The following is a 27,534-nucleotide window of genomic DNA, read 5'->3' as shown; positions in this document are numbered from 1 at the left end:
TGTTCTCTTGTTTATTATTTGAAGTCTCTCTTGTTGATTTATCATCATTTCCTATAAGTACTTTTACTAATTCATCCAGTAAAAACTCCCAAGTTTTATTTAGCCTTGCCACACACCCCCTGTGATAACTCTGGGTGTCCCCCTGGTGGGCCCGTCCCCCAGTTTGGGAGCCACTGCTTTAAGCTTTGGTGAATAAACATTTTAAACTGGTGCATTTAATTTTGTAACCTCTAAAGATATTGTGAGACTTTCACAAAATAAGTCAAGATTTATGTGTCATTATACATGTTTTTACAACTATTTTATTTCTAAATATTAAAAATCAGTATTGCATTAGTACATGCTTTGTAAATGATATATGATAATATTTGGATTAAAAAGAGCTGATAATTCAAACATAATTAAATGTTAGTTGTTTCTTTGCATAATTTTAGATGTCCTTATTTCCTTAAATTAAGCTGACAAAAATGTGACCAAGTCCTAAAAATGTTTGACATTTGTTTGAAATAGATTTGATAATATCCTGATCACGAATGTTTTCGGCCATGATAAAGGTGTAGTGTAAGTCTAACATCTTAATAGCCTTACTTATTCAAATGCCTGCAGCAAACAATTATTTCTTTCTTTCTGTACTTTAAAAGCATAAACTTATGTCCCTGAACATAACTAAACGTTATTACATTGTTTAAACACTTTACATCTTCATATTTCAGAATGCATAGATGAGATCCGCCCGGAGTTCCTTAAGGCTCTGGATGCTGTGGGGCTGTCCTGGCTGACACGCCTCTGCAGCATCGCGTGGACATCGGGGGCAGTACCGCTGGATTGGCAGACTGGGGTGGTGGTCCCCCTTTTTAAGAAGGGGGACCGGAGGGTGTGTTCCAATTACAGGGGAATCACACTCCTCAGCCTCCCTGGTAAGGTCTATTCAGGGGTCCTGGAGAGGAGGGTCCGCCGGATAGTCGAATCCCGGATTGAGGAGGAGCAGTGTGGTTTTCGTCCTGGTCGCGGAACAGTGGACCAGCTCTATACCCTCTCTGGGGTCCTGGAGGGGGCATGGGAGTTTGCCCAACCAGTCTACATGTGCTTTGTGGACCTGGAGAAGGCATTCGACCGTGTCCCATGGGGGCTCCTGTGGGGGGTACTCCGGGAGTATGGGGTACCGGACCCCCTTGTACGAGCTGTCCGGTCCCTGTACGACAGGTGTCAGAGCTTGGTCCGCATTGCCGGTAGTAAGTCGGATTCGTTTCCGGTGAGGGTTGGACTCCGCCAAGGCTGCCCTTTATCACCGATTCTGTTCATAACTTATATGGACAGAATTTCTAGGCGCAGCCGAGGTGTTGAGGGGATCCGACTTGGTGACCTCAGGATTGGGTCCCTGCTTTTTGCGGATGACGTGGTCCTGTTGGCTTCATCTGGTCGTGATCTCCAGCTCTCGCTTGAGCGATTCGCGGCCGAGTGTGAAGCGGCTGGGATGAGAATCAGCACCTCAAAATCTGAGACCATAGTCCTCAGCCGGAATAGGGTGGATTGCCCTCTCCGGGTCGGGAGTCAGGTCCTGCCTCAAGTGGAGGAGTTTAAATATCTCGGGGTCTTGTTCACGAGTGAGGGAAGGATGGAGCGTGAGATCGACAGACGGATCGGTGCGGCGTCTGCAGTAATGCGGGCTCTGCGCCGGTCTGTCGTGGTGAAGAAGGAGCTGAGCCAGAAGGCGAAGCTCTCGATTTATCAGTCGATCTACGTTCCTACCCTCACCTATGGTCATGAGCTGTGGGTCGTGACCGAAAGAACGAGATCTCGTATACAGGCGGCTGAAATGAGTTTCCTCCGCAGGGTGGCCGGGCTCACCCTTAGAGATAGGGTGAGGAGCTCGGTCATCCGGGAGGAGATCCGAGTAGAGCCGCTGCTCCTTCGCATCGAGAGGAACCAGTTGAGGTGGCTCGGGCATCTGGTCAGGATGCCTCCTGGACGCCTCCCTGGTGAGGTGTTCCAGGCACGTCCCTCGGGGAGGAGACCCCGGGGAAGACCCAGGACACGCTGGAGGGATTATATCTCTCGGCTGGCCTGGGAACGCCTCGGGATCCCCCCCGCAGAGTTGGCAAATGTGGCTGGGGAGAGGGAAGTCTGGGCTTCCCTGCTTAGGCTGCTGCCCCCGCGACCCGACCCCGGATAAGCGGCAGAAGATGGATGGATGGATGGATGGATATTTCAGAATTTTAGCCGCATAAATGTGTCTGTTTTTATCGAAATGTACAAGTCCAGTAAATCATGTCAACAGCACATCCTGCACAGTTTATATAAGTGCTATAGTTTACATACATACTCTGTTCCTATGAGCCCACAAGACATGTTGGGTATTTTATGTCATCCATCAGCAGGATGCACATGTTCCAACATCACAAACACAGTAAAGGCTAACTCTGCCACAGAGGCTCAGATTCTATATTTTGTCTGGCTCTCGTACATTCATGCAGACCATTTGTGTAAACGATACCCACATGTTTCTTTTCTCATGCACCCACAAGGTTGGACACAACAACACAGCCTGCAGGCTTTCTCTCTTTTTCCAGCTAAAAAAAAAGAAAAAAGAAAAACTATCTCGTGTCTGCATGTGTTTCGGATAGAGGGTAGGAGACGCGGTGAGGAGCGGGGACGAAGGGGGTGGCTGGTTCTGGTATTATGTTGCATGAAATATCCTCAGCTGCCTCATTCATGCAATCCAACCCCCTCCTTGGGTGACTATGGCTGCTACCTTCTCACATCACTGCATAACTCCACATTATGTAGAGCTTGTTTGTGTGTGGCGAATGATGATTGATAGTTTAACTCCAGCTAATCACTTTCTGTTTCTGTTTACTGTGTGCTTTAAGCATCTGGATTAGTTGGTATGGAAGGTGCTGCTTCCTCACCGCCTGCTCCACTCAATTATTCTGTTTGTAACCTCACTCTGCACTCGGATGCTCACTCTTATTCTCTTTTTGACCATCCAGTATTGATTTAAAAACACAGCTTTGCTCTTTTTCTTGTTTTGTAATGCAGTGTAACTTGGCACTCCTGGATGCTCTTTCTGCTGTTGTGCACAAAAGCCAATCTGTGTGGTGGTGGGGAGGGGGGGGGGGGGGGGGGGGGGAGTATTAAGTAAAGGGGAAAGTTCACTGAATATTTCCAGCTCTGATATTGGCTAATTTGGAGGATTTGAATACAGATTTAAGGTGGAATTAAGCTTTCAGCTGTAGGTAAGAAGCTGCTAAACGGTCACACTTTAACACATATCTGCATGATTTTTGCCGTTTATCTAACACACACCCACACATACTCACACAAATAAACACATGTGCTCATTGGACTCAGCGCCAAGATTAAGTTAGGCAATTAGCTGTGATGAATTATCCTGTGTGAGTGTGAAGCATGGAGACGGAAATGTGTAGGTTTGCTTGGCATTCCTGGCTAGATGTTTCCCACATGAAACATAACATCTACATGTCATCTTGAGATGGATTTTTAATGGTGCATGCAGGAGTTTGTATAAAGTGTATTGCTGTGACATTAACTGTAATTAAATGTTGCTTTTTGTTACATTTTATTATGTTAATTTTAATTTTTAATGCACTCTTGAATTCTTTCAGGAATCAAATGTAACATAAACAAAATGCTTTGAAATTTAAATGATTATTTTAGGTAACACTGGTTAGTTTCTATCTTCTTGACCAGGAATGTTAATGCTTTATTAGGTTAATAAAACAATGTACATGTGCTTAGTGGTAATTGATTGAAATGATCTGGTGTGTAAATAGTAAATATTTGGCAGCATGAAAGCTTTTATAACCACAAAAATGTTTATGGTCTTGGTCGGAAAAAAGCCTGAGTAAAAAATCTGGAAATTTGAGACTGGAGAAGTCTTGAATTTAAAAAAAAAAAAGAGAAACATGTAGGAACCCTGCAGGTTGTTTCTGCTGCAGCACACAGCTTTTTGTTCACATCATGAAATCCTCCCCCCCCTCTCCCCTCTAGAGACCCCAGACCTCCATCAGTGTCTTTCCCCGGGAGCTCCCTCCAGGCACGAGGGGGCAGAGTGTCGCTTTATGTCAGCCTAGAAATGTCACAATGCTTCCAAGACACACACACACACACACAGCAGCTCCCCTGATCCTTAACCCTCCACAGTTTACTTTGCATCTCAGTCAGCTGCACGGAAGCATGTGTGTGTATAAGTGCCTTGTGTGTGTGCGTGAATGCAGCCGCTTGTGGGAATTTGTGTGTAAAGTGTGTGCATATTGCAGCTGAGGCTCACTGGTGGTTGGGAAGCCTTGAGGCCTGTCTTACACAGCTTCTGGGCACAGAGAGGGAGGTGATTATCTCATAGCTGCCAGCCATTCAGCTCAAATAAAGACAAAAGTAACTCCAACTAACAAGACACAGAGACTGTAAACATCAACTTGGACGCCTTTGTGTCATTTCTTTAGCTAATACTGAAGGTGGGATGTGCTTGACTCGCCCTAAAGACTGATTTCTGTGTTTGTAGGAAGATAACATATGTAAGGTGATGACAGGTCCAACACAGACAGACTCCTCTGCAACCTTGTGAGGATGAGCAAGTGTTGATCTAGGAGTAGTTATAGTGAAAACTCAGTTGTCAACAATATTATTTTTACAGCTTTTCTTCTATGAAACAATTTAAAAAGTTGTTTTATGTGTAAAAACTCAGCTGGCTTTGAATTTTCACTAAAAAAAAAACCCCACTGTGTGTTAGCTGCTTTATGTATGTCGTGTTTTCTTGCCTGTGATCTGCACGGAGCCTGGACTGCACCTTCGTTGAAGGATTTCAGCTGAGCTCTGGTGTGTGCTCAGCCGTGTTTGTCTTCAGATTTGGAAAAGCCTGCTTCGGAGCGTCTTTCTTTTGGGAAGAGCAGCTCTTTTGGCAGGTGATGGGCACACACACCTGGATGTGTATGCATGCCCAGATGGAAGCTCGCACAACAGCAGCTGGTGCTGCGTCCCCTCAGGACAGCAGCGTCACCAGAGGAGAGCTAGGCGGACGATGTCCTGCTCTGTCGTTCTTACAAGCAGCTAATCTATCTATCTATCTATCTATCTATCTATCTATCTATCTATCTATCTATCTATCTATCTATCTATCTATCTATCTATCTATCTATCTGGGTGCCATCTCCTTCATCTGTGTGGCTCCCTGTGTGAGCCTCACACCTCGTTCGCAGTGCCAACACCTCATTAGTACAAAATGCAAATGAACTGGCGGAGGGCCAGAGGGTCAGAACACAAACTGGAGACAGAATAATAGCACAATGGCGCGTCTTTATGTGTGTGTGCTACAAAGAGCGTGTGTCTGTGTGCCCCTAAATGCCTTTCCAGATAATGTGTGTTTAACTGTCAGGGAATCATGTGTCAATCAAGCACATGTGTTTGGGTCAGTGCAACACAAATAAAAAATCCTGCTTCTGTTTGTGAAAAAGGTTTGAAATCTTCCCTGTTACTTTGTCATTTGTTGCAGAACAGTGTTATCCTTCATATTTACACAGTTTCCAGCACAAACCATCATGTTTTATGAGTCACTTGTCAGCAATGTTTAGCTCGGAGGTAAGAGGAGCAGATGGAAACGAATACAAACTCAATCAGAAATTTGGACAAAATGTGAAAGAAATATGCCAGCATTTCTTATTGGTATCGACAAGGGATAAGGAGAGCTGGAGGCCAAATTACTCTGCCAAATCAAAGGTAGCAGGGAGCAATTTAAAGGGGGGATAATCTGAAAGAGGGCCGCTCGGACCTGTGGTTCACCTGGGCTCAGCTTGAAGTCTCAGCTGCAAAACAACACGATCGACACATATAACTCAAGTTAAGTTGTCATTTTCCGTTCCCTGTAACTCTAAAATATCAACCAATTATATCACACTGAGTTTTCTGTTATGTAAAAGTGCATTTCATTCAGTGAAACACAATGAAGTACTTTGGCATTTTGTCAAAGAAAAATTTTCCAATAACATTTTTTGGAACAAAGTTGCCCACACCTGCACACCTGCTTTAAGCGGCCTCGCTTTTCACACTGTGCATAATGAATGACTCACAGAGTGCAGGAGAGGGTGGCTCCTTTTCTAGCCACCATCAGGCTTTAAAGAATTTATATACTGCAGTAAAATAGCCATGGAAAGGACTTTCACAATAACTCGTATTTGAGCAGACTTAGTTTTTTTTTAAATATAATTGCTAAAGGACAAATTATGCTACTATTTAACTTTGCAAAATAATTACTAATAAATTAGCTATATGTGATCATTTTATTTATTTAATTCTTTTCTAAGACATGAACATTTTTTATCCTAAGAAATGAATTTTTAAACACTATGTTTTTTTTAATATTATATATTAGTCATATATTAGTCATTTTTTACCATTTCACTTCACTACTAAATTAAATGGATCTGTAAATTGACCAGTGTGTGATAAACGAAGCATTTGATGACGAGTATGTTCACTGTGCATTTAGAACATACTAAATAAAGTCATGGAGTTATTCATTAATTTGTGATTTAACAGTGATAAGCTTGCTTTATAGAATTCTTTAGAATCATTGGTTTTCTCAGTGTAAAAGAATCCAGTTTTATTCTTCTTTGCATAAGCTGTAACTCACCTAAAACATTTCATGCTTTAATACATTCTTTATGTGCAACTAGGGTGGAAATTAGAGATTGTTATTTGTGCTTTTGTTCCTTTAAGATTAAGTGACTGTAACTCCTTATTTACCTGATTGATTGGACCGTCTGTAGCTTGTACTGAATGCTGCTGCCAGTCTAAATCTGTCTGACCCCACTGGCTTCCCATCCACTTCAGTCAGTGGCCCTGGTTTATAAGGCTCTTCATGGTCAGTCACCAGCATACAACCAAGAACTTGTACATTTGTACGTCCCAGTAAGTCTCTATGGTCATGTGACCAAGGCCTGCTGGTTGTGCCATGTACAAGGCTGTAAACTAAAGGCAAAGACGTCTTCTCGCCACAACTCTGGAACTCCCTCTTCTTGAGTTTGAGGTCTGCAGTCTGCGGCGCTTTTAAAAGATGCATCATTTTACAAACGTTTTTATTTATCTTTTGTCAAACTGATGTTTAATGTTTTTAGTTTTCTCACAGCACTTTGTGATTAAGTTTTACTTACTAACTAAGGTGAACATTTGTGTTTGTAAATGGGTTTTCAGTGTTTGCAATGATCCAGCATACAAGGGAGTATATTAAAATCTGTCTGATGAAGTCAGAATCAAGCCACATATAAAGTCAAGGGTTTTTTTTACCTATCTGCTGCAAATTAAAGTCACGTGTCACTCTCAGGTTCATTTGCTGTGTCTCCATAAATATACCAGCTTCATTCTCTGTGTAAGAGGAGGATAATCTCTAATTTTCTTAATTAGATTTACTTAGTTGTTGGTCTCAGTCTGAAAGCCAGAAAATGTCTTAAACTAGTCTCTAGTATGGCTAATAAATTCATCCTACACTATGTGACAAAGCCTATATTTGTTGCAAAGCCATAGTGAATTAAGACTCGTTATAGTTTAATTTTGATATATTGGTTTGTTATATGTTTGCACAAGTATTCACCTTTTAATGAAGTTTTCAGGTTTCCAGGTTTGAAAAGTTAGTTTTGTTTCGTCATTTCTACAAAAGAAAGTTTAATTTAACTTTGGGTAAATCATGTAATTCTCTTAAAACTCCACTTATCGTTTTGTCATAAATGTCCATCATCAGGCTGCTACATATGGAAATTTATTTGTAACTTTAAACTGTTTACTGCTGTTTTGTTTGCTTATTTTTTCACTTGACTGGTGAATTAAGTGAAAAGAGTGAAAATTAAATATTCATAAAAATAAACTAAGTTTATTTTTTACATTTATTAATGTATAAGATTGTAAAATAGATGTATATTATTGATACTACCTCTGAGACCGAACTTGTTAGTAGTAATAGTGAAGTATTAAAAGTATTTAAAGAAACAGGCGTTTTTTTTTTTTTTTTCCTTTTAACAGCTATGGCTAAGTAAAGAAAAAACATATTGTTGATGAGCTTTCATCTTTAATTTTTACATCTGTGAAAATAACCTAGGTAACCCTATTAATAATAATTATATAAACACATATGTTTTCACAACAATCCAAATCCAGTGTTTGGTGTCTGGTGCCACCTAGTGGTAAAATCCTAGATAACAACCAACAAACTAAAACCGTCACCTCCTCATGGTTTTGGTCCAATCACATAAAAAAAAGTTTGCTGTCTGCAAAGTGCCTGTCTGTGGAGCTTTTCTAACCATAGCTAATAATTTATATAACACGTGAGGAAATCTGCAGGACACTAAAAGATAATAATAAACCAAATCTATTTAAAGGACAAAACATTTGACAACTCAAATCATGGTTAATGCCTTAAATGAAAATAATTACATGAAAATGTATGTTAGTTCATTGAACCTTGAGAACAACCTCCAATATACTTAACTAAAAGTAATTTTTTTTTTAAATATAATTCTGACTTCAGGGCACATTATAAAATATTCATGCAAATTTAGACGGCTATAACAATAGAATATAATTTTTTCATTATGTTTTTTGTTACAAAAGTGTCATAATTTCCTTTTAACTTTACATAAATCAATATTTGAAAATGATTATTTCTGTTTCAGTGAGTTAAATGCCGCCAGGCTCTTCATCTTGCACATGCATGTATCCACACTTGTTTTTTGTTCCAGACAATCCTGCTGATTGATTTGTCCACAAACCCATTTTACCGTCACCATTTATGTTCCTCTTTGTCACTGTTGTTTTCCCATTTCTCACTCTCCTTGTTGCTTCTGTTCACCTGTTTATTTTGTCCATCCGTAAAAAGAAGCCATTATTTCTCCCCCTTAGGCGAGAGACGACGATGGCCTTGGTGGGAAATTACCCCAGCACAGCTTTACTCAGGATACGCCAAGACTTGTCTTCAAGACAAACAGCGACGTGCTTGTAAGGACCACGACCATTCAACACCAGATAGTTTTAGCTTTGTGGCTTCTAAGATATGTTTTATGATCCTTTTTGGGTAAAATTATTTAAGTTTTAGGTAATTTTATATTTAAAACACTAATTTCATTCCCAGCCATCACCCCAAGAAGTAGCACATGAAGTTTTTCATATTTTTAAGTTTAATCTTTTTTTTTTACTTCCTTTCATGCTCATTTGCTTTGTTCATTTTACATGTTACACCATTTTCAGTGACCTCCATCTGGGTTTTGTAGGCAATTTAATATAATAATGTATTACAATAATATTGTTAATAACACATTACGCAATGCTTACAGTGCATTTTATATTTAGTTAATTATTTAATGACCTGCTATGCTGTCAGTTTTTTTTTTACTTTTAAGCATATATAATTAATAATAATAATTAATTATTGTGCAATATTTGCTTTATATGGATTAGTTCTGCTTTGTTTAGTGCAGTCATTACTACAAAAACACAAAATACCCATTAAACAACCAATAGTTTATAAACAATTTTGGAAATACTTTTAATAGTTTTAACCTAATTTTACAGCACCCAGTGGCATATATGTAATGATAACACAGGAACACAAGTACAAATGATACATATTTTAAAAAAAAAAAAAAAAAAGTCAGTTGTTTGTGTGTAGGGTGAAAATTTAGTTTAAAAGACTAGTTTTCAGTTTTCTTAGCGCCCCAAACTATTGTTTGTTTGAGTGTGATTTTGTTTAAGTTGAATGTTAATGTGACTTTATTTGGATCGAGTCAAAGATTTAGCAGTCTGAAAGATCTGCTATTAGCTATAATTAGCTATTATGATGTTATATTTTCATTTTATATTAGCTATTGTATTAGCTAGCTAGCTAGCTAATGTTATAGCTAGCTAGTAGCTTGCTAGACAATCTAGTTAGCTCTCTAGCTAGCAAATAGATATTTTCTTGTTGAAAAATGTGGGTTTGTTATAATCAATGAACAATTCATCATCAAAACAAAAAAATGATGAAAACAATTTAACAAAAAAGCACTGAGTAAAATGTATCCAATGTCAACCATAAATAAGATAACATTTAGGAATTATAACAAAAAAGGTAATCTGCTGAGAGACCAGGGTTAATGTTCACTGCTAAAGATGATTTTCCTTTCTCACAAACATTACTGGATGTGATCACATAGTTTTCACTGACAACTTCCAGGTAATTTGTTACATGAAGAAGCCCTGTTTACATGCAATTACTCAGATGCATGGAATGTTTTCTGAAATTAAAGCGATTAAGTCAATCACACAGGAACAGTTTTGCATTTTAAGGCACAAAGTGGGAATTTCCGTGACTAAACATGTTTTAGGATACTAGTGCAAATTTACACAAGGAAGGACATAAACATTTAATAAAGCTCTTTATGATTGCAGTTTACAAACTTTAAAATAAAAGAAATGTGTGCCTGCATGAGCAACTTATCCTTACTTGGGAGTACAAATGAGCATTAAAACAAATAAATATATAAATAACAATAAAAACAAATCCTGACTTTGTTATTATGGGGACTTTAAATGATTTACTATTTCCCCTTTCTCTGTGACACCTGTTTATGTGCTCTTCTTTCTCTCAGATCAAACAGCACATAATCAACACAGTCCTGTTGATGAACTCTGCCTACATCTTTCCAAACTAAATATGGAAAAAGAATTAAAAGCTGGACAGCTTAGCTTAGCCCAGCCCCATTTAAACATAAGTAAATCAGCACCTGCTTTACATGATCCATTGAAAAAAAAAAAAAAAAACGCATAAAATTGAGAATTCTTGACATCAGCACATTGTTTCCAGGCAACTGGTAGAGAAATAACAAATCCTGGGTAATAAAAAGTCTTACATGAAATCCCCCTAAAACTATAGCACGTGATTATTCTTTTCCAACTTAAACAAATGACACATAAGGTGTTCAATATAAACTTTAAAGGTGCTGGAGAGTGGATTTTATGAACAAGTTATTTTACCCACTCTTCCTTTCTTTCTGTTGTAAATGAGAGAAATAATCGGCCTGCTTTTTAATTTTCAGCAGGAATGTATATAAATATCTTTGCTTAGCTTTAAGTGAACGTGGAAGTGCAAACGTGCAGCAGACAGCCACATGCTAGCAGTAATGTCTCTTCCTCAGAGAGCAGCCAGTTGGCTGCAGGGACATTAAAGCGCGATCATTCCTGGAACTGGAGTTATTTCACTCATCACGTGTGCACGACTGTCTGCGGTGAAATACTGAAATTGGGCTTCACCTGGCAAACTGAGAATGGTCTTTGTATGTCCTTTTTATTACGTGTGATGGGAGTGCTGAGAGCAGTCTCACAGGGAGTGTAGCTCCGGTCCTCTTTGGCTTTAATCTACAGTTTTAACTCCTCTGGCTTCATTCGCATTTTAATGAAGTGGGCACACACTGTAGCCATTAAAGAAAACTGGAAAATGAGATAAAATAGATACATTTCCAGTGTTGTAGACCATCACAACAATGAATCGGGACTCTGTAAATTGGTTGTTTGCATAATTATAGTAATGTGTCCACATATTGCAAATGATCCTTTCAACGTATAAAGTTGTTTTTTTTGTGTGTGAAAGCTTTTGGTTAAACTTTGCATTGTTTGCTTTCTGCAACAGACCTGTTGCATGAAGTTGTTTTCTGATGGAATTTGCTGTCTTCAGTGTTTGTGCTTGCCTGTTTCTAACAAAACTAATGGACCTATATGGCAAAGATCTGTTCATGTGATGCCGATTAATTACCCAAAAAGCATGTGACTAATTTCAGCCGCAGTTATCAAAGCAATCTGAGAAGTGCCATAAGGATTGCATATTGACATTAATAGTTGGGACATGTTCTTTAGAATCCCTTGAAGCACATTTTCCCCTTAAACCTCATTCACACCATTGAAAACTGCTGCAAACTCTACAGTCGTCACCCTCTTGCTCTTCCTGCTCTTCATTATCTAAATCTGCCACATCTTTTGCGACGTCTTTAACCTCTTCCCTACCTGAAACTTTCCAATCTTCCTCTACAACCTGTTGGTGGACAAAACTCTTCTTCTTCTTTACATCTGCAGCAATTAAACACTCTTCATCCATTCTCCTAACCCCCAAAAATGACCCCCAGCTCATAATTTCTAAATTCTCTTCACCTAACTTGTTAATTTAAATTAATTATGCACAAAAACTAGTTGCTGTCTGATCTGGGGATCCTTAAATTTTACTGCCCTCGTCACCAGGTCGAAGGGTGAGAGGAGGAAGAGTGCGGCGGCTGCAGAGGTGATTGGGCTTGTTTAGAAGCATGATAATTGTTATAATGCAAAGTGGTTGAAGTACACCACCACTGCTGGTTCGTTGGCCACGATGGAAATAAATGACCATAATTACGTTCAACTGCAAACATCTGTGTGCAGGAGTGGGGGGTGAGCAGGAAAGAGAAAGCACAACTCCATTAGTGTAATGCGCAGTGAAATTTCACTCATGGTGCAGAAAGTCGTTAAGTGCTCTCCATCTGTCTTTCCGAGTCGAGAAATTTTCAGTACATTTATTATTTAAAATATCCTGGTTCTACCATTATCAAACGCAACTTACGAGAGCACCTTTTTGACTTTTACTCAGTCACGACTCATTGAATGAGCTTGGACTAAATGGACAGTAAAAACGTGTAGAATTCAAGGGACTTCCATCCAGTGCAGTGTTTAAGCATCTAATCTGCTCTCTGATCTGCTCTCCAGCTGCCTAAGCTAAACTATTAACTTATGCTAAGTTTCCTGAAAACTCTCCACTCTTCATCTTTTTCTTATCAGCTTCTTGAATCGTCCACCTTGTGTGGGGCTACTTAAAACACAATCAATGCAAAGAGCCAGATGTTTAACACACGATGCAGCTGCAGGACCATATGCGATGTACTCTGTTGGTACAGCCATGCATCCGTCTTAACAGCTCATCAAAGTTCACCTTCTTTCCGCAGCTGCCAAACTTGATCCAGCCAAACAAACCAATGTTGCAATGCAGTGCATTAAAGGAGTTTATCCACCTTCCGCTTGCATCCCTCACCTTATTAACATTCAGCAGGGGGGCTTAAGGGTCTGTGTGATGGATGGATGTCGCTGAAGGGTCTGACAACTGATTAATGCCTTAATTATCTCTAGCGAGGACCTGCCACTCCTCCCAGAGCTGACAGAGTGAGCTGTGTGCGGCCTAACGAGTAACGCCGTGTTCGGGGCTCGCCCACTGCTATCTGCTCTGCCAGGGTCACATTAATTTTTTTCCTATAAGAAAAATGTGCATGTTTTGCACCGGAAAGATGTCTAACATTGATGAAACTGTGCAGTAGCCTGTTTTGGGTAACAGTTGGGTAACTAGAAGAAGCTATTTTTTAAATTGAGCCTGTTCATGTTTTGGAGCCAGCTGAACTTTTTTTTTATATGTTTGATATCCTCTTTAGAATGATATGCATTCACTAAAGCTCACATTATCATTCCATAACAAAAAGACAACATTATAAAGTCATTTATATTTGCCACAATTGTCACTTATTCAGGTGTGCAGTATGAAATGTTCCTCAGCCTTAAAGCTGACTGTGTTATAAAACTCTGTTGTTAACTATTTAAAACATGTTTTTATACCACACTGTGAAAAGCCATTTGAGGGCAATTTAATTTAGTTATGCCAAATGTAATGCGTTAATAAGATTTTTTTTCTTGTTTGTTTGGATAGATTGCTAAAAACAAAGTCCCCTTAGTTGCACTTAGCTACGAAACAACCTTATGTGCACAATGACAGATGCGTTCTTGAATACATGCACAAACTAAGCACAAAGATCCTCAAAGTCAAGGTTTTTTTCAGTCTGTCTGTGAAAGTATTTAGAAACTGTTTCACTTACATTGTAAAGAATCTGTTATTTTTAGTTCTCGTGATATGAAGATATGCTGTTTCATAAACAAGTTGGAAGTCTTGAGAACATTGGGTAAAAGGTGCAGATGCAGTTTTATCTGTGCCTTTTCTTGCAGGTGTGCGACTGGTGCAAACATATTCGCCACACTAAAGAGTACCTGGACTTTGGAGCTGGTGAGCGGAGGCTGCAGTTCTGCAGTGCCAAATGCCTGAACCAATATAAGATGGACATTTTCTACAAAGAGACCCAGGCTGCTCTGCCTGGAGCACTGTGCAATTCTGGACACGGGGCTGGTGGGGAGGGTAAGGCAGAGTGCAGTGGTGGGGTGCAGCTGCTCACTCCTGAATCCTGGGGAACACCATTAACGGACCTTCGGCGTAAAGCTCCCTCACCAGGGGGGCATTCCAGCACCTCCGCTATGGCCCCTTCTACTTCTTCTGCCACTTCGCCCTCAGACACAGCTGCTGTCTGCTCCCCCTCCTCCTCCACTTCAGCCAAAATTCCGACACCCAGACCCCATGAAAGTCCAACACTCCCCCCACCACCTGTTCCTACTTTGCACCCACCAGTTGGAGTACCTTCGGGTAGCCCACCCATGGTGATGACACCCAGAGGACCTATGCCCTTGCCTCTGTTCATGGAGCATCAAATGATGCACCAGATCAGGCCACCATTTCTTCGCCCTTCTGTCCATCCAGGAGGGCCAAACAGCCCACTTTCAAACCCCATCATTCCTGGTATTGGTCCACCACCTCCCCCAAGGAGCCTCGGTCCAGCATCAAGCCCCATGCACAGGCCTCTCTTGTCTCCACATGTCCACCATACATCCAATCCCAATCCAGGTATGATCCCGCCACACCCTGGCCTTCCCATGCCAGGCCTTCCACCTTTTCCTCCTGTCAGCATGATGCCTAATGGACCCATACCCTTACCCCCAATAATGAATTTTGGCATGCCATCATTGGCCCCACTGGTACCCCCACCGACTCTCTTGGTTCCTTACCCTGTCATTGTACCCCTGCCAGTCCCAATCCCTATTCCAATCCCAATTCCATACAACTCCAAAACTTCCAGGGATCATCCGGAGAGCAATGGCTCTATCCGTAGTGCTCCAGACTCGTCTGAAGCTTCAGTCTCTAGGCCTCATTCTCCAGGTTCCTCTGGAGGCGACAGAGGAGAGCAGTCAGGTGGTAGTGAGCATCTCTCTCCTGTACGCTCAGAGAGAAGCAGGACAGCATTGGTGGACTTGACTGTGAAGGCAGAGGACAATTCAGCCAGCATTAGTCTAACTAGTGGCACTGGACTGGTAGATGGAGTTATTGATCTAACGGTGGGCCAAAGGCCATGCCAGCAGCAAGTAATTCACAGGATGCTACCTGGAGTCCAGGTTAAAGTGGAGCCAGAGGCTGAATCAAGGTCTCCACCAGCGACTGGGTTGGGGAGGGAAGGGAAGGATGACAGTGGGGAAAGGACTCTCCTGCCACAAGGCAATGCTACTGAACTAGAAGGAGTTACACACCTTAACACACTAGAATCACCAGCCCTACCTTCCAGCAACATCATCCCCTCCAGCCAAGCAGATCCTTCAGTGAACCAGCTGAATCCCTGCATCCCAAATCTTACCACTGTTCCTTTACCCACTTCAATACGGACGCAGTCCCTGTCCCAGCTGCAAGCTAGCCCTGCTGCCATGTGTAACGTAATAGTTAATGGTACTGGATGGCATTCATTCAATCCTATAATTGAGTCTTGTACTGATCGAAAGGGAGACAGGGGTGTGGGAGATGGGGAGGCAGAAGATCGACCAGCCAATGGTGATCTGGAGCATGAGGCGCTGAAAGAGAACAATTGTTCAGTGGGTGAACGGGAGACAGGGAAGAGGGGTTTAGCACAAGATGAGAAAGTGGACAAAGTGGAGGGTAAGCCAGACCCAGACTCTAACATGGAGGAAGGTGAGCATCCCTACGCCCTGCCACTGCTGTCAGCTGGAGGCTGTGTTGTCATCCAGCCTGTGCCAAAGCCTGCTGCTGACAAGACGGCCATCCTGTCTTGCTCCATCAGCGCACCATTATCGGCAGCTGGTAGCCCAGAGCTGGAGCCCCCACTCAAGAGGAGGTGTCTGCGAATTCGCAATCAGAACAAATGAGGTGAGTTTTTATTTACAATCCTATGCCATCCCATGTATCAGAAAGTACACTTTCTTCCAATTCTGAGGTTTTATGTAAATGTTATTAAAGTTAATCCTGTAGCTCTTTGCAGGTCTTAAAATTATGTAAAAATAAATTAACATGTGTCATTATCTATTATACAAAAGGCTAAGCGTAGAAGCCGAGTGGAAAAACTAAGTTTATCCCATAATTCAGCTGCTTGTAGAATCATCTTTAGCAGTAATAACATTACATCTTCATTTTCAATAATATGGCTTAATCAGTCCACATAGTTGTTGAAGAATTTTGGTCCATTCTTCTTTAGTACGATGTTGCTTCAATTCATTGAGGTTTGTAGCTTTAGTTTTTGCCTGGTTCCCTCACAATCCCACCACAGCATTTCAGTCAGGTTGAGTTCTGGACGTTGATTGGTTCAGCGCAACTATTGATTCTTGTATTCAGGATTCAGCCTTTCTGTAAATTTGCTGCTGTATTTGAGATCATTGTTCTGTTGCACAAATCCATTTCAGCCAAGCTTTAGCTGTGTCGACAGATGTCCTCACATCTTACTCCAGAATACTGTGCTATTCAGGAGGAGCTCATACTTCACTCAATGATCACAAGGTGTCAAAGTCATACGACTACAAAATGAGCCCAAATCATAATCCCTCCACCACCGTGCTTGACACCTATGAGGTATTGATGCTGATATGCTGTGTTTTATGGTCAAACATCTTCACTTTGGTGAAAAAAAGACATTGTTTCAGAATTATTTTGGGTTTATTTTACCAAGATCACTGCTGATGTCTTTCCTCCTTAGCATTGTGGTGCATTAATGTAACTTGATTAATAGCACCCCAGGGCAGCTGGGGCTAAACCAGCTTAAATTTAGCTCACCACCACCAGCTATGCATGTGGAGTGAATAAACATTGAAATAAAGGAAAAATGCTATGTAAATCTAATCCATTTTTTCAGGCACAACTTTTGCAATTTGGCTTAGTTTTAATAAATATTGACACTGTATAATGTATAGCTATTAATCTGATATTGAATTTGCCTCATTTAAAGCAATGCGAGACATGTTTCTGACCTTAAAACCCTGCTTTTTATTTATTTTTTTATGGCTAAGTAACATTTATAATGTATCTTCCTGGACTTGTTGCTGACCAGTTGTGCCCGAGGCTGAGAAACCACAATTCACAGCTTTATTTTTCAATCCGGGGGGTCGCATGCCAGCTGTGCACCATTTCACACACCAGCAACTGGATATCACATTGGCTGTTTTAAACACACACCATGGCTGATTCAATATAGACACTAAAGAGGGCATTATCAAAGTACGTGAAGAACAGAAATAAAAAAAAAAAAGGTGACACAACAGGACATAAGACAAAACTCAACATCAGACTGACTTTTACTGTCTGGAAAGACCCCAGAGAAGAGACAGGAGGCAAAGTTAATATGAAATCACCCTTTAATATGGGGCACCAAAGTGCTAAAATCTGCCAAAGTTCAGTATTGCAGCTTTAAGTTCTGATAAGGACCAGATTTTTTTCTTTTTATAATGTCCTGATATGTAAAATCCTAGAACTGAAAGAGAGCCTTCTTTCTTTTTCACAAGACTTTAATTATAACTTCACACAGATTTTTGTCACTGACATTTTTCACTTGCCAGTAGGGAGCCAATCAAATGGTCCCTTGTGTGTATTAGGACTGTTCAAAATTATTCCCAACCTGTACAAATCATTCTGTAATGAGCCGTTTTCTCTTTGTCTGTAGTCTTGCAATCCTCAAATCTGGACATTTTGGGGTTATTGAAATTTCATAATAAGGTTGATCAGTTAATCAGAATCTCTCAACGTGAAGCTTGATTTCAGTGTAGACACAGTGTGAACTCATACAGAAAGTGGAAGAGGTCAAACAAGCATTAACTAAATTAGTAGCCAAAGTCATGTCAGAGTGCATGCTCCTGCACATCACCGTGGCAGACAGGATGCAGATGATGCCTTTAAATGTCACCTGCAGGAGCATTCATGCTCTGAAAGGGTTGAGAGCAACATTTTAAATGTAATACCAGTGCAGTCTTTTTTTTTTCATGTTGTTTTTTTTTAAATTCTGTTTTTAACATAAACACACAAGCGAGCACACACACACGCCATTTGGCTGTGACTGTCAGATTACCTCTGAGCTCCAGAATGGAAATGGGAAGTCTTTTTCATTTCAAAGGATTCATTCAGCACATTAATGCACAATTTAATGATGTACTCCTTGAGTTATTAATTAAATGAAATTGTAGTCAAGAGTAATTTGAAGATCAATTCAGGTTGTGGTAACATGAGGTGAGTGCTCTGAATAAGATTAATTAGTAGCAACAAAAGATGGAAATGAAGCCCCGTGCACCGTTAGCTCTGCTGAGAGCAAACCACCTGAAATGAATAGAAATTATGTTTCGTTATCTCATAGACATCCAACATTAAGCTGTTTATTTTTATAGATGTGGGAGAATACAGACATATAAATGTTTATTCACATATTTGCTCCTGTGCCATTAAAATCACAACACATTCAACATTCTTGACCATTTTTATCATTTTAAGAATATTCTAGTAAATAACTTTTATTCTCTTCTGTATGCATGGACAAAGACAGTACTTCAGTTTACTGGGTTTAAAATGCAGCATTTATGAAATAAAAAAATAATATTAATTTAAAAAGATCTATTGGTACCTTATTTTCCTTTTTTTTAATGTCCTGATATGTAAAATCTTGTAACTGAAAGAAAGCATTCTTTCTTTTCCACATAACTATAATTATAATTTTTTACTGATTTTTGCCACTGACATTTTGCAGTTTCATGTCTTTATTTGTTCATTTCATTTCATGGCAAACTGACAAAGTAAAAGCCAAATTTTTAACATAAAATCAACAAAGTTAATTAACTGAAATCATTAAAAGGAGCAGAAAGAAGGAAATAAAACATCTCGTTTCTGCCTTTTTCATTTGCAGAAATTTTATCATGTATCTGATCACTTAATTAGAATAACTGTTTTATTTTCTTAGAAAGAGCTATTTCTATCTACTTGCTGTCGGTCCATATAATGGTAGCTGCAATATTTGTTCCACCATTTTTACTACAGTGTCTTCGAATGGACAATCAACTGTGTGTGTGAAATTAAAACCCTCTGAGCTTTAAAACAGCAGTACCATTTGATAGGTGTGAATGCACTATTTAGGAAAAGTAACAGCATTACTCCCTTTCATGCATAGTGGACACCTATTTACAAGCTTTTTTCTTGCATATTCATAAATGAAGATGGTATTTTTGTAAATAAACCACTTCAGTGGATGTTAGTGAGTCATCCAATACATTTCCACTCACTGGAGAATAAATAAATATATGATATAATTGAACATAATGTAATTATGCAAATTTGCCTTTTCAATAAATAGGAAAAGAAAGTGTTACAGCTATATTTTATAAAAGATTTACATAATATAATTATGATTATATAAGTATTTTTAGAATACATAAAAAAATATTTGAAAAAAAAATCATGATAAATTCTAAAAATCATTGACAAACAAAAAAAAAAAAGTATCATTGCCAATGTCTGTAGGGGTAAAATACTATATTTAAAAAAAAAAGATTGCATTGCTTTTGATTAATTAATGGGTTAAAGGCACCAAAAGTGGTGACATGCCGTGCATCATACCTGCACCTGAGGTAACTGGATCCCCTCACTGATGAAAACATGTTTACAAGACTTCTGACCATCCGTTCACAAGGCTGCTTGACATTTTACGTAATTTCTTTCCCCAACTTTACCACTAGATGTCAGTAATTCTGACACGCTGTACCTTTAAACTCACAACTCAATATTTGATGTTATACCGTTGAATCTCACTCTCCTCTTTCTCTGTTTCACAGATGGATGCTTTGAGGACCGCAGTGCCATCATCAACTCAACGTGTAAATCCCACCACTTAAACTAGACCATACACATGCGCACTCAAACACTGTTGTCGTCCTCACCCATTGCCCAGTCCACCAGCACCACAAATCGCCTTCAACAACCAATACGAGTCCAAAAAAAGATGTTGCTGTGTATGCTGGCAGAGCGGACAGGACTCCTTCTGCGTGACAGTCTGTGATGGACTGAGAGTCTTCAGACTGGACATCATGGCCAGCTGGACCGTTTGACGTCTGAACTGGAGATGGTTTATTCCTGCAACAGGAAGCCTCCCCTCCTCCACCCCTCACTGCTTCTCACCTCATTTAGAGACTCTCAGCCCACACTGCCCCTCAGACTTTACCCATCCTCCTCCTTTTTTCAAAAGCAAGCACTCTACTGTTTTTTGTTTTAATTTTATTATTATTATTATTTTTAATATGAGGCGCTTTGTTGTGTTCAGTATTCAAAGCTGCTGTTTGAAAATTTGTAAAGAAGCCCTGAAAAGATAAATGTGAGAACGGTGAAGCGCGTTTGGTCCAACTCCGTGTCGCATCGCAGGTACAGGATTTTTGTACACCAAGTGTTATTTATTCCTCATTTGCCAACCTGACACCAAGTGTTCTGGGTGATTCTGATGGATGATTATGCACAACAAGCATAAAAACAAGAGTACAGTTTGGACAATATGACTGAAGGACAAGTCAGTTCGATATTTCTTTCAGATGCTGGGAAAGTGTCCTTGCTTATAAAAACCAATCTCAGTTACATTTAGAATTAACTCTATTAAATCAGTCTATCAGAGGCATCGTTGATCATCAGCAGAAGCTAAAGGTGTGGACGTGGAATCTCTTCTGAGCTCTCCAACTAAATTTACTTGGATCTTTCCATAAAAATGAAAAGATAGCTGTCATGATGATCATCCCATTGTTTTCAGGAATTTTGTAAAACAGCCAGGTGTGCAGCTCATCGGGAAGCTGCAGCTGCTGTTTGACAACGTCTCAAGGCCTCCTACAACACCAAAACAACCAGTATGGCGTGTCAGTGTGGAGACTCCCCTTACAGTGGGTACTCACTACAACTAGCTGTACTTAATCTCCTCTATAATACATTAACACTGATGTTCCTGTCAGGAGTTAGTTTGAGACTGGCTGGGCAGAATTTAGATGTGGCAGATGGAAGCCAGCCCTTTCAGAAAAGAGTTGCAAACAACTCATTTTCAACTTCTTGTCCAAACATTCTGCTTAATATTTTGCCATTTACTATTTATTTAAAGCCAAATAACGAAAGCAGTGTTATTTTTGACTCAGTGTCATGCTTAGTGCACAGCCCCTCGCTGCTGTTAAAATGCGAACAACACAACTATTTGATCTGATCCAATCATGCTGTGAGTTGCAAATCCAGTCAGACAAAGCCAGCATTTAGTTTACACTTTTATAGAGATGGTACCAATATGAGACAAGTTATTATCATATGCCAAAGGCCACTGTGTTGAAACAAAACAGTTTTCAGTGGAAATAGCACTTCATAATGAAGATTGGACCAGATAATTTGTAGTTGCCAAAATAACAAACACTTAGAAAAAAAACAGTAGAAAATGCAGAAGGGCATAAAACAATGTCAAAAGCAGTATTTCTTTCTTTTTTTTTGTACCCCCAAAAAGCTGCTTTATAAGCCAAAATAAGAGATGTTTTTTATTTGCTTCATTTTGACACAGTGACACATTAAATAACTAAATAAAGCCCAAACTGACTCATACAAAAACATACATGCAGTCTATACTTGCATCAGACTTTGTAAATGTAACTTTGCGTCTGTCTGGGAGGCAGATGCAAGCAGAGAGCCCAGCTGAGATTACACAGTGTTGACTCAGAATAAGCACTGTGCAACTCTATCTGCTGCCTGTTAGTCAGCCATTCAGACTTCCCTCGCCACTTGCCAAAACACAGCTTTGGTGTCACTTTAAGCACTTCATTGCCGCTGCTTCATTTCTCTGCAAGCAAAGGAGATGAAAATGTTCTTTTTTTAGTGTCCTGTTTCTCTTTTGTCTGTTGGATAACACTGTTTTTTTTAAGTAAAGGTGTTCTTTTCTCTAATGCCTTTGCAGATATTCATGCATACAGTCTTTCATAAATTAGAGATTATATCCAAGAAAAGAAATAATTTATCTTACTTAGACTGATTTATAAACTGGGCGTTATATCCTGGAGATAAGCACAAGGTGTCTTTTGCTGCTTATGAGTTACTGAAATACACCAACAGAGGAAAATGTCATTCATGATTGTTTTGTTATGTCCAAGCAACAAGATCTTCATAAGGCACTTGGGATAAGATGTTTATTAACACTACAAGACTATATGGATTAAGTAGTCTATTGTCAGTCATGTAACTGACAAGTAAAGTCCTTGAGAGATGGATACCATCTATGACCACTCCAGAATCTCTAAAGAAAGCTACAATTTCTCTCATTAAATACCTAAGTGACTAAGTTTTTTTTCCCCACAGAAGTCAATATGGTTTAATTAACCAGAGTTACTCGTTCTGATCAGTGTGATTGTGGTCATTTTTAGATGCGTCACTAATTAGTAGGAAAATTAGGCCTCAAGGCAAGTGTTTTATCCAATCTAATTTAAAAGATATTACTTCCCAGCTCCAAATTCTTGTACATACAGGTTCACTTTGTGTTCCAGACATAGTAAAAAAATTCTAAAACTTAAAAAGGTGTGAGGATGATCTCGACAGCCTTATCCATTTCTTATGTACAGTTTATTCTTTAGGCAGCACATTTTATGTTTGCCTATGTTTATAACTCAATAGATTATTGAAAAGACTGGTCATGCTTACAACTCTAATCTAGTTGCATTGGATAATAATCCTGAAATGCACTATTTCACCATGTTTACCTGATATGCTCAAAGCTAAGGCAGGATTAAAAGGGACCCATTATGTCACTTGGTGGGGGTCATACCTGAAGTCTGTAACTGTAGTGACAATCAGTCACAATACTGAATTAAACTATTTCATTTTCTGGTGCCGGCACTGCAGCACGGAGAGATATTTGCTGCTTGAGAAGTGACAGATGACATTATGATGCTGCTGGAGAGGGAAGGGATTTGAAATTGAGACTCTGCACTATCTGTCTCGCCAAGGTGCTTTTATGACACCCATAGGACATAATATTTTGTTTTTTCTCACAAAATCAAAAACATATGGCAAAAACCTTTTGGGAACTTAATTTTTACTGCCTTGCGAAAAGCTCATGCTAGCTGCTAACATGGCTAGCAATCTCCTGACACCGTGTTATACAAGACTGATTAAAAAAATAATGTTCTCTGCCACAATTTCTGCAGGAAAAACTTATACTTAATATCTTTTCTACAATGATGACTCATTCTTTAAATGTATTAGTTTTGGTGGACTTGACTTAAGGATACGTTTTCATTTAGATGTGGATGAGAAACTACTTATCATTGTCATGCCTAGTTTTCTCCTGTCTGGCGTTGTTTTACACTTACAAAGGCACATAGACTAAAAAATGGCCAGTTATAAGTGTTTTCTATCCTGATTTGTGCTGTACTGTTGTGGTAAGCAGTACACTGAACATGTACTGAAGCAAAGATTGAAGATATGGAAGCTAAAGTCTCACTTGGACACAATCTTTGTGATAGCAACCAGACTAGTGACAAATCTCCAGCATTCCTGTTTTTGAAGACAGACTGAAGGCCTAAATAACAGCCTGGATTATGCAAACACAACTCCAAACTGAACAGAAACAGGACGTCACCAGACAAAAATGAAACATGGAACAAATACATATTATTTTTCAAAAACAACAGAGAAGTTGCCTTAACTCTTGCTTGTATAATCTCCACAGTTAAGACAATGATGCTCACTTGTAAAGACGACCGTCCCTTCTTTGTACAAAATGAAATATACCAGAAACAACCAGTTTGTTATCTTGCTAGTGTCAATGTATAGATGATCAGCTTTTTCTGTAACTTGTATGGACCGTCACTTTTTTTTGCTAGGAAGAAAACCCTTCTCTCAAATTTCCTGTCCCTAACAAGCCAATCTGTTCGTTTTAATTCGTGGTGGACTGTCAATTCTTTTGTGTGTGTACATTTTATAGTATTATTTATTGTTGAGAAGTTTTTCTTTTGCAAATAATGACAAAAGCAAAGATGGTTTGATCTGACCATTCAATTCCAATGTAAATGCCTGGTAAACAGTGAAATGCTTTTTTTGATCATTAAAATGGAGCAAATGTTGAAATGAGGAGGACTTTTTCTTATGAGATAAGATGTACATAACATGTGGCCAAAACTGCTTTGGAAAAATAATCCATTTATTTGTGTTGTAACAGTATTTGTTTTATTTAGTGAATTGCCCATGAAGACAAATAAATAAGAGGCACACACAACTCTGTTTCAGACATTTCTCTGTATGTGTGCAAAGAATTGACACCCACACAAGTCAGAAAAGTCTGGGTTTTATATGAAGCAATATCAAAACATAAAAAGAAAAGACTTTCTTTCAGAACCCTTCATGAGGAAACCTTTATTCTCGTTTCCTTTATCACATCTTTTTAATCTGTTAAGAGCAGCTAAAGATGAAACAAGGACGGCTTTCATAATCTTAATTATTTCTCAGACTTCACAGTTTTTAATTTATGAGGCAGACACTGAAGGAGATATAGATGAATAGATGGATGGATGCTTAAAGATGCATAATTTTAAATTTTTATTTAATATTTTAGCTTAATATTAAAACTAAATTAGGAAAATGTAATTTGCGTTATAATGACATTTTCCTGGTTTATCAATATAAAAAACCTTCAAGAAAAAAAATCCCCCAAAATGAGGGTTAAAAGATAATTTAATTTAATTTAATTTAATTTAATTTAATTTAATTTAATTTAATTTAATTTAATTGCTGGTGCTAGACCTGCACATCTTGCTTTATGTATTATATTAAACTGTTGCATTTTACTGTTATGTATATTCACTTTGTCTAAAATTTAGGGAAATTTTGACAGGTTGTGTTTCAACCTTTGTGTACTGATGTATTCCCAAGACAAACCAAATGATTAATATCAATTTCAAGGTATTTATATGCACTTATCTGTGTTGCTACAAGTGCTATTTACAGTTGCAAGGAAAAGTATGTTAACCCTTTGGGATTACTTAGATTTCAGCAGTGGTTTACATGCTGTGTTCAGTAAAACATGAAAATGTCTAATTTTTGTGTTGGTTTAAGCAGACTCTTTGTCTATTGTTGCATCTTAGATGACAATCAACACATTTTATGAGCAATTTATGCAGATATCCCGATGATCACCTATTATTTCATGCAACTGTTAGTAAACTCTAAGATGCAATCCAGATAACCCATTTTGATCAACAGATATATTTAGTATACTGAGTCTATCAAACAGTGAAATTTAAATATCCTTAAATGTTATCCTGATGAAATGAAATGTTGCAGATAAAACTAACAACCTTGCAGAAAATGCACATTTTACTCCGTATTTACTGATTCATTATGTGTGAAATTTAGGAGCAACCAGATATTTAAACATGTAAGAGACAATTTCAGGATTCTGTAGAATTTTTAAAATATAGTTTAAGGTTTTTTTCCAAAGGCACATCCCAAAACACAACACAGCCAGAGGACATACAGTCATGTTTTTAATAATTAATATTTAGGTAGGGAAGAGTTTAAACACATTTTAAAATGGTAAATAATTCATAATAGCTGATCTTTGGTTATATTACTTAAACATTTATGACCAACATGGGTCAGATGGAATAAAATGCAGAATTAGACCTAATCCTAAATCCTCTCTTTGGTAAAACCATCTACATAGCTATACCGCTCTATTTTCCATTTTGTTATCCATCTAAATAACCACTGCTCCTTGATCCCTAAAAGACAGAGGGTCCTTAACACATTACAAAATGGAAGCAATCTTTAGACTCTAGTTGAATAGTCATTATAATGGTTTAATAATAATAAAGGGCTGCACGGTGGCACAGTGGTTAGCACTGTGGCCTCACAGCAAGAAGGTCACTGGTTCAATCCTTGGCTGGGGAGGGGTCTGGTCAGTGGCCTTTCTGTGTGGAGTTTGCATGTTCTCCTCATGTATTCTCTCCAGGTACTCCAGCTTCCTCCCACCATCCAAAGACATGCATGTTAGGTTAATTGGTTACTCTAAATTGGCCCTAGGAATGAGTGTGAGCATGAGTGGTTGTTCATCTCTCTGTGTGGCCCTGCAATGGACTGGCAAGCTGTCCAGGGTGTACCCTGCCTGTTGCCCAAAGCCAGCTGGGATAGGCTCCAGCTTCCCCACAACCCTGAATTGGATTAAGCAGTTTAGAAAATGAATGAATGAATAATAATAAATCCTCTAATTCCAGGTGGAGTCTCTAGTTTTTCTCAACAAAACACAGAAAAATTATTAAATTGATGATGGTGCTAACACCACATTACAAGACAGTCCTAATTCTTAATCAATTATTGCTTATATTTAATCTGAGATGCCCAATAATCAAAGGTTTACGGCTAAAAGATGTGTTTTATGTGGTCTCTCACTCCATCTACTGGCTTCTTACTGTAGCAGCCACTCCTCAGCATGGAGGCAAAGGGAAATTACTTTATTTTCTAAAAGGGAACTACAAGGAGAAGTGGATGCAGTATAGGGAAAGATGCAACAGCTTTAATAAAAAGGAACCTTAAAAGACTGAGTTGTTTTCCTTTTGTGGAGGTTTAATATGTTTTGCAGCTGCTATCTAAGTCAGATACAGTGTTTAAACAGATTGTTTAAACAAATACAGAAATAGGAAGTAGCTTTATTCAAATTTAAAGTCCAGAATCAAATTAAATGTGTCATATTTTGCTAAATTTACTTTGTAAATGGCTTAGTGGGACACAGACATGTGTCCCCATATCTTGTGTATAAAAAAGGCCCAAAAAGGAGAAAGTCAGTTACCTCTCCAGCTTGCTTGGTCCAATTCTTAACAAATGTGCACTCAAACATGTGGTTCTGAGATCGCTCCCTTTGCGACCTCACAAAGGAAAATAACCCCTCAACTTCAACTTTAAACTTTATTTATAAAGCACTTTTCCTACAATAAAATGTTACACAACATGCTTTACATGATGTAAAAACAAAACAAAGAGAAATCATCAGCCCCTCCCTTCTCACATACTCAAACGCACACACACTCATACACACACCCAACCAACATCAATTTCCAACACTTGTCTTAAACGTCACACATACATCTACCTCTATCTATCATTGCAGGAGCCGTCTGCACCAGGAGTCAACCAGACCACAGTATCAGGGGCACCATCACGGTCACGAGTAAAAAAACAAAACAGACATGAAAGGCCTTAAGTTTTTCTGCTGTATCACTACAAAGAGAGAAACAAAACTAAAATAAAAACACGCACTGGTGATTTTTGTTCTAGATCAAATAGAAACATCAACTCCATCCATAATACAATAC

The 27,534-nt window shown here is 38.9% G+C and overlaps 1 protein-coding gene across 1 annotated transcript in view; it reads left to right on the top strand.

Annotated features, from left to right (window-relative positions):
• The window catches only part of sobpa (sine oculis binding protein homolog a), a 56,219-nt gene extending 31,813 nt beyond the window's left edge, over positions 1 to 24,406 (top strand). Inside the window, exons 5-7 of the mRNA XM_079262120.1 lie at positions 8,905 to 9,000; positions 14,041 to 16,072; positions 20,002 to 24,406. Of these exons, the coding sequence (XP_079118246.1) occupies positions 8,905 to 9,000; positions 14,041 to 16,071 (2,127 nt within the window). The 3' untranslated portion in view covers position 16,072; positions 20,002 to 24,406. The remainder of the gene's footprint in view (positions 1 to 8,904; positions 9,001 to 14,040; positions 16,073 to 20,001) is intronic.
• Positions 24,407 to 27,534: the final 3,128 nt, after the last annotated feature.

This window comes from Telmatherina bonti (assembly GCF_933228915.1).
Source record: "Telmatherina bonti genome assembly, chromosome: 22".
Taxonomy (NCBI): domain Eukaryota; kingdom Metazoa; phylum Chordata; class Actinopteri; order Atheriniformes; family Telmatherinidae; genus Telmatherina; species Telmatherina bonti.
Note: the sequence above shows the minus strand (reverse complement) of the source record. Positions and strands in the feature narration are given on the sequence as shown.